The sequence below is a fragment of the Vanessa cardui genome, chromosome Z, assembly GCF_905220365.1.
Source record: "Vanessa cardui chromosome Z, ilVanCard2.1, whole genome shotgun sequence".
Lineage (NCBI taxonomy): Eukaryota > Metazoa > Arthropoda > Insecta > Lepidoptera > Nymphalidae > Vanessa > Vanessa cardui.
In genome coordinates, this window is record NC_061154.1 from 9,851,055 (window position 1) to 9,860,017 (window position 8,963).

The following is an 8,963-nucleotide window of genomic DNA, read 5'->3' on the forward strand; positions in this document are numbered from 1 at the left end:
TCGAAACTTATGTATCGCAAGCTGATATAACAATGAAATAATTGAAACAAACAATAACGATGTTAACTAATTACGTAATTTAAATACTGGACAGGGATACAAAAGTATTCAGACAATGACATTATAATCATAGCAAGGTTACTCTATGGAAAACTAATTCGAGGGTCGACGGAGAAATCGATCATGAGACGTCAAAAACGATGCGAGCGAACGATGCGACATTGAATATAAAAAGACAGAGCAAAATGCGAGTATATTCTTTGTAGTAAGTGGCCCTTAACATTCCAACTTAGTTAAATTCTAAACTATATACATAAAATAAAATTGGAGTGCCTGTTTGTAATAATAAAATTACTTAAAATAAATTACCGCTTTTTACTAAATGCATATGACTTTATACACGGTATATATAACGACATAACTTTTTTTTACAATGTTTGTCTGCTTTCGGCCCAATATCTGGAACGTCTGAGCAAATTTTGATGTTATAAGCAATAAATTAGGCTAATAAAATATTCGTTTAATTCAAACGCGCACGAAGTAGCGGGAACAGCTTGTTCCATACAAAATTTACCATCAGTGCATGTAGAGTAAAAAAGAATTTCACAATGCGATACCAGCTTCGGAAGTTAGGTCCCTTATGCCTGTAGTTACAACTCACACCTCAAACAGAAACAACAATAATACGAAGTATTGCTGTGTGGCGGTAGAATATTTGACAAGTTGGTAGTACCCTCAACAACATACATCCACCATAAGCATGTTAAATACTTTTATTTGTATATTGTATATATATTTTTGATATTTTACTTTAAAAATATCTATTTTAGTTCAAAATAAATACATTTCATCATTAGATAAGTCATTAATCCTCGAGTTCACCGAATCTGACATTTACGTCAATTTACAAAACGATCGTTTGAGAAAAAAAAAATTAAATAAGGAGCGTTTTTCCTCCTCACCTGCGCTGCCCTAGCCTCGCCGGTTATTACAAGTATTAACTTAGAAAGTGACATTTTCATTTATTTTGAGTTCATTTTAGAATATTAATTGTTAATTGTAGTTTCAAAGAATCATTAGAGTAAAATTAAGGCGGCTTTAATGTCGAGGTAATAAGTGAGAATGTATTTAAAAAATAAAAAACAGCATTTTTTTCTGATATTTAAGTAAAACATACCTATTTGGTGAATACTAGCCGAAGTTTATAAATGTGTCATCGTGTTTGAATAAACAGTTCATTTTATGTATGTTTATTTTATCATTCATACATGACAAAATTACAACACCATTACATTAAAAACATTTCTTTTAATAATTGTTTTTACCATGCGATGACTTTTAGAATGTTTCACATGAATCCCGACTCACCGCATGGTGTAGCATTTGTAGAGTAAATAAACATCAACTTCCAATAAACTCGTAACTGATTTTAACAAAAAACAACATTTTTATTCCATTAATTAATGGAAAAGTATTAGTATTTTGTAACTCTTGGATTAAATTTAAAAATAATCTTGAAGAAAAAAAGTAATAAAAAACGATGCTATTTGGTAAAAGTTATTTTTATTATTTTCACCATTTATTACATTGTATTGAGGAGCCTACGAAATATCTGCAAATTTTTTTGATAACACTCAAATAAGTCAGTAATATATTTGCCGTCCACATAAGGTGGTAATCAATAGATGTTAACGAAGTTACCGTTATTTTATCTCGCGTATAACACGTTACTGTTATTTCATTGAAATTGATATATCACGTCAGTGATTCTTTGTATACAGTTAACTTCTTTTAAAATACTTAGTTGTCGCTCGCGGCTTCGTTCGCGTTGTAGGGGTTGATTGTCATGTGTTAGGCAAAAAAGAATGTGAAGAGTCGAGATGGCCCAGTGGTTAGAACGCGTACATCTTAACCGATGATTGCGGATTCAAACCGAGGGAAGCACCGCTGTTTCATGTGCTCAATTTGTCTTTATAATTCATCTCGTGCTCAGCGATGAAGGAAAACGTCGTGAGGAAAACTGCTTGTGACAAATTTCATAGAAATTCTGCCACATGTGTATTCCACCAACCCGCATTGGAACGGCGTGGTGGAATATGTTCCAAACCTTCTCCTCAAAGGGAGAGGAGGCCTTTAACCCAGCAGTGGGAATTTACAGGCTGTTGTTGTTGTTGTTGTAGGCAAAAAAGTACCCTGTGTCCTTCCTCGGAGTTTAAGTTAGCATCATAGCAAATTTCGTCAAATTGTGTTCATTGATTTGGCAGTTAAAGAGCGACAGATAAACCGTAAGAGTTACATCGACATTTATAATTCCTTGTTGAATATTTATCCAGCAATAGTTTATCATGGAGTTGCAAGCAAATTGCAAAGGGAAAAAGGGTGCACAAGCACTTCTTGCGTCCTGTATTAACGACGCACGCGAATACGCCACGGTAATACATTTTTTTGTGTGCGCGCCCGCTTGCAAACAGGTTCAAATATTTCGAATATTTGTTACGTGCACGGTGAATTCCGCGCCCGCGGTGCCGTCATTTAAGACGCACACTGAGTTTTACACTATAATACGTTGATCAGTCTCGCTTGGGAATCGTCGTCATGGCAAAAATCGGTCAAAAGGACCACATCATCATAACGCGAGTGCTCGAGAGTTAGATAACTCGCGTTTTCGTAATAGCATACCGTGAATGAAACAAAAATATTTATGTTTATAATAATAAGATAATTAGTAAGGAATCATCCACTTATCAAATATTGTACCGCCAAACAATACTTAGTATTCAGTCTAAGATACGGCATAAGAAATATGTAACCGCATCTGTTACTTGAGGACGCAAAGATAATATTTACATTGACAAATTGCAAATGGGTTGTTCGCAAAATCACGGACCGATACTAAAAATGTTAAGTTTTAAGCAATAACATTTTTTTTTTAATTTTGGCTATGACACACTTGACGAAGCAATTTAAGACTGTTCGATAGGATATAAAGTGACCTTTCATTTCGCATAAAAAATAATGAAATAACTGATGACATTGATAACGCGTGTTTACCTGTTAGTACCTGATAACTTTAGACTCGTACTAGCGACCCGCCCCGGCTTCGCACGGGTGCAATACTGATACTAAATGTACTACAGAATTTGTGTATATACGACATCTCATTAGAAACTTCTAAAATTGTCAGCGAATTTTTACTATATTGTCCTTGTATTATATACAAAAACCTTCCTCTCAAATCACTCTATCCATTAAAAAAATACCGCATCGAAATCCGTCGCATAATTTTAAAGATCTAAGCATACATAGGGACATCAAGCGGTAAGCGACTTTTTTATACATACTATGTAATGATAATGATTATAAGCAACACTCTGTGTAATTCTCTCAACTCGATTTTCATCAATAACAAATCAAGAAAGGAAATCGATCAAAAATAATTAAACAAACCCGTGATGTGAGTAGGCAATTTGAAATTTACCAATCTATATTAATTAATATTATAAATGTGAAAGTAGCTCGGTGTGTCGCTCTTTCACGACTAAACTACTGAACCGAATTAGATGAAATTTGTTATGAAGAAAAATTTAACTCCAAGAAAGGACATAGCCTACTTTTTTTGCCTGACACATGACAATCAACACCGGAAACGCGAGCGAAGCCGAACTCCTAGTATATTATATCATCTAATAATAGATGAGAGAATATATTTATCATAGCGTGTCTCGTATTATATAGTCCGGTTTGAGCGGCAGGTGAGCTAGTCTAACATGTACTAGAGACATAACACCTTTTTTTCCAAGGTTAATCGTACATTTACGATATATAGTTTATAATATTTCTTAAAGTAACGACATCAATATGATCACCACTTGCCGTCAGGTGCCTTTCTATTTTATTAAACTGACGGCGGCGTAATGAAGATACAGACGACTATAATATGTAAACAGATTCATTGATACATATAATAAAATTGGAGTGTCTGTTTGTAATATTAAAATAACTAGCTTTTTGCTAAATGCATATGCATGTATACACGGGAAATAAACCATATTTTTCTTTTTCAATTTTGTTCTGGTTGTATGTCTATTTATACGGCTAATCTCTGGAACGGCTGGACCGATTTTGACGGCACTTTCACAGGCAGATAGCTGATGTAATAATAAGGAATCAAAGCTACAAAAACAACTTTTGTGTCAAATTCGAACAAAACTCGGGCACTAGTTTAAATAAAAATATTCTACTATAATCACATTTAAAGAGCATTATATTTACTTTACCATATAAAACTATTAAGATATTGATAACTAAAAAGCAATGCGACTTAGAAAACTTAAAGTTAAAATTATGAATACTTGATTTGTTAAATAACATGTCGCCTCTAATGAACTCCTTATGTCCGTTCATACTTGTATGTTTTTTTCTTAGAACGAATTATTAACTAAAACAAACGCTGTAGTGTTGAGTAATATTGTAGACTACGAGAGACGACAGTCATTGTTTGTTTATCACATGAGTAAGAAAAAAAACGAACGCTTAATCCGCGCTAGGTAATGGAATGAAATCATACAGATGATTTCAATGCAATCATGATTATCTATTTGTGAATTAATATACTTAACAAAAACTTATAAATTATTACTGCGAGTTACTTCTTATAAGGCAATTTTTTAAAATAGCCTTATCGAAAAACATGCAATTTGTTTTTTTTTATATAGTCGAATATGTATCGTATTTTTTTTAATTTTATTATATATGGTATAACTAGATACAGTGTACTAGTACTAAATATAGTGAAAACTGCATGAAAATCCGCTCTATAGCCATGGAGTCCATCGCGAACATACAAACAGAAAGACACCGTCAGGGGTCTTTGTTTTATAATATGTAGAGATTACTATAACTTTTAAAGATAATTTAAAGACCATTAAACATTACTTTTACATATTACAGTAGCTCGATCAGTGGAACATCGTGGTTTATCATAAATATCGACCAAATAATATTCTACTTTTATAAAAAAAATATCTCTTGTTACCTTAGTAACATACAATAATAAGTGGAGATAGACGCTCTTAGAATAATCGCTTAAAATAAGAATGATAAAAACCCGCGGCACGATTCTATGAAAAATAATAAGAAGATTTTACTCTGGATAGTCCACAGCGCTAGGAATTAAATACTATTATACATTTTTTTATATATTTGATACAAATAAAATCCACAGACGTTTTATGTTCCTATCTGAAAAGATATTGTAACTAATTTTTTAAAAGTCTAAACCTCAACGTCATTTTCGTACATAGATCCGTGTTCTTCAAAATGTTGTTTATTAACAAGTATATAACAAAATATTTACATAATTTTTCTCTTAATGTACCCTTAATACATGACGATTTCGAGTCCAAACAAATATCATCTGATTATAATTATATAAATAATAATTAAATTTCAATAAGTTTTTATTAACTGGTTAAAAATATGATTCCCAAGGGCTTGAAATGTACAGATTAAAATAGCCGAAATAGAATCCCAACGCCTCGAGGAACTAACGACATTTCTAAATAAGGCACGTGCCAGTAGCTACCCTGTGATCGAGTTATCTAAATAAAAGTAGCCAACCTTATGATTATTAACGTATATCTTATCCGGACGTCGGATTGTCATCTGATAAAATTCGCGTAAACAAGCATATCATAAATACAAAAATTGACGGAAATCTACCTTAGCTGTTATCGGGTTTTCAGTCATGGTAAAGAATGATAACAAATGTAAAAACTATTCAATAAAAATGAAAAATAAAATATTCAAGCTACCTCTTTTTAAAATGTCTATAAAATTAGGCGTCTCATCGTACGTAATAATAAAACCCGTACATAGTTTTAATAATAAATAATTTCAATAACATATTTTCTAGAATACGGACATTATGAGTTACGTAATAAAATGGAATTTAATAAAAAGATAAGCTTCCATTTGTTCTGCTGTCAATTGAGTTTATTTTTTGAAAATATCTCTTGACTTACTAATCCACCTATCTTCTAGTTCTGATAACATGACTCCTTTAAACAAGGAAACGGTTTTATTCTCAAACATTTTGTCATCGAAAAATAAACATGTTTTTAATGATTGTTTTAACTACATGAATAAGTTTGTTAGTAATTTATATCTACTTTATTTTTACATTCATCTTTACTCTTTATCTTACATAGTATAAAACAAAGTCGCCATCTCTGTCCCTATGTCACCATTTTTTTTCTAAATCTTTAAAACTACGCAACGGAGTTTGATGCGGTTTTTTTAAAAGATAGAGTGATTCGAGATGAAGGTATTTGTATATAATATATGGATAATACAGAAAAAAACACTGATAATTTTGGAAGTTGTAATGTGATGTCGCTAATAAACAAATTCTTTAGTATATTTAGTGTCAGTATTGCACCCGTGCGAAGGCGGGTAGGGTCACTAGTTTATTATAAAAAAAAAATCTAAAAGAGATAATGCTTAAATTAATAAAATATTAACGATAAAAGAGCTCAACCATTTTCATTCAACGTCTGCCAATATAAGTTAGAAATTATATTTTGACTTATTCTGTTTAATAATCTTACCAGTCCAATAACTTTAGCTATTACAATGTTCAAATATTCCAAATTAGTGATAACTGTAAATCAATTATAAAATTTTATTGGAGATTGACATACTATGCGTGTATTGATTGTTACATCGCAACAAAACATGTTTAGATATTGTATTGATTGTTGTTGATTAAACTCGGGAGTGTTGTGGATGCAATCGTAACACCTCGCTCGTATCGCAAACGTTTTCATTATTTAAAGTGAAACGAAAATATCACGACACAACTCATTTGAACTGAAAAACACAGATTGTACAAGAGCCAAATAACGAATAATATACACATACTCGTTGCATCATTTCAAACCTTTAAAAACAGTATTATTATAATCTTGATACATTTATTAAGTATGTATGAGCTAGATTTATCGTACTAATACGGTGAAATTTTCATTTAAAAAGTCGGTGAAGCGTGGAATCTTTTCATAGATAGCCTTTTTTTCTTTTATATTACAATTTTAGCAAACAAGAGCATAATACGTTATACGGGTACTTAGTTATTTGTACTAGTTAGTGATAAAATAGGATCAAAATGAGAGCTACCGTTATGAAAATAATGTAACCCAATAAACACATTAGATTCTTGAGGTTTAAGTAAAGAAATAAGGTGTGCATTGTGGTAAAGGATATAAATAGTTGCATTGAATTACAGATACAAGTTACGTGTTAGTGACCACGGCACTCCCCCGGTCTTAGCCTTATTCAGAATTCGCAAATAGTGTTTAGAAGTTGTCTAATTACTTTGTTATAACATTCACAACACAATAATTGTATATTATATAATATATTACATATATAAATGTGTATATATATATATTTTAGAACAGAATTAAACTGACATGACAGATTGCTGACGACCTTCATACATTTCTCTTACATACTCTTGACGACATTACGTTTTATTTAAAAACAAATTTTAAAACTTACGTTCTTACAAAGTTTAATAAATATATTTATTTATGTATGTATAGAAATTATACCGACGGTATATATCGCTTCAGCTTATAAATAAAGTAACAGACATGTATAAATATAATTATCTTTATGGTATCACATTACGGGCCCCTGAAAATACTAATACATATTTAATTATTGTGGTGTTTTTAACCTTTATATTACGTAATCAAATATTCTTAAATCAATCTTTGAATTAGGCACAAAAACATACTTTTACAAAATACTTATATTTATGTACAAAGATCTGGTTTGTACGTAATTGGAAAATATTAATTATATTTATTCAGAATTTTATATCAAACGTTAATGTATTTGCTTCAACTATTGCTAAGAAGGCTAAAGGATCCGATGTCAATTACTAATGAATTGATGTAGAACGTATTATTTTTATTGGCGCTCGATTTATATCTATACGAGATACAGTGATTAATTTCAATGTGATAATAATTCAAAGTTACAAACCATTTAATTATAATATTTATACAATTAACATCACCAAAAAATCTCGAGCAAGTTATGCAATTAACGAGATGAACCGGCGTTTCAAAAAATTTCTGTGTAACATTAATAATCTTATCAAAACAGTTTTCAAATATTTGTAATAAATAATAATGAACGTCGTATCAATGTGAATAATAACACATTGCGGCCGCGTTCGGGCCACATATGAAAGTATCTTACAACAAAAAATACGGGACTTACCTGCGGTGCAAAGCCGAGGAAGGAGAGCTTCCTCTTGCCGCTACTCATGTTTTACGATCGTATTATGAAAAACTATCGCACGAACCACGTGCGGTCAGCGTGCCGGCACCGGACCGACTAATGGACCAAAAACTGCGTTAGGCGTCAGCGCAGCTCTCCGCTTAGCTCGCGTTTCCACCACGGACATCTAACATGCAACAGCGTCAACCAGTCCTTTAGACTCACCTGTATATAAAAGCGAAAAACACCGTAAACATACAGATGCATCACAATTATTACATAATATACATAGCATCGCAGTATTAACTCCCTTGTATGTTTTATATGTTAAAGATTGAACGACTATTATTTTAATCATTTAATAATTTGTTCTACTGACATTGTGTACTATAATAATTCGTGTTAACTAATACAATTTATAACGTCGTCGTAGAGTCTACCCCTACCATATAAGAATTATTAGTGACATAAAAACATTTTTTTTTAAATACGTTAATATACGGTTTCTGTAATACAAATAATTATGTATGTATCAGCTTCAATGACAGGTTTGCCGTGCATGTGGTTTAATATCGATTTTTACTAATAGAGTGACCTATGTATGTGGTGTGTCTTTAAGCTTATTGAAAATACTCGTATACAAGCGGCAAATGCTTTATTTTCTTTTGTAA

General features: G+C 31.6%; 1 protein-coding gene across 3 annotated transcripts in view; it reads right to left on the minus strand.

Moving 5' to 3' along the window:
* Positions 1 to 8,474, minus strand: part of LOC124542889 (anion exchange protein 2) — a 60,032-nt gene extending 51,558 nt beyond the window's left edge. For all 3 annotated transcript variants that reach the window (XM_047120789.1, XM_047120787.1, XM_047120786.1), the window contains exon 1: positions 8,293 to 8,474. In XM_047120789.1, the coding sequence (XP_046976745.1) occupies positions 8,293 to 8,340 (48 nt within the window). In that variant the 5' untranslated portion in view covers positions 8,341 to 8,474. The remainder of the gene's footprint in view (positions 1 to 8,292) is intronic.
* Positions 8,475 to 8,963: the final 489 nt, after the last annotated feature.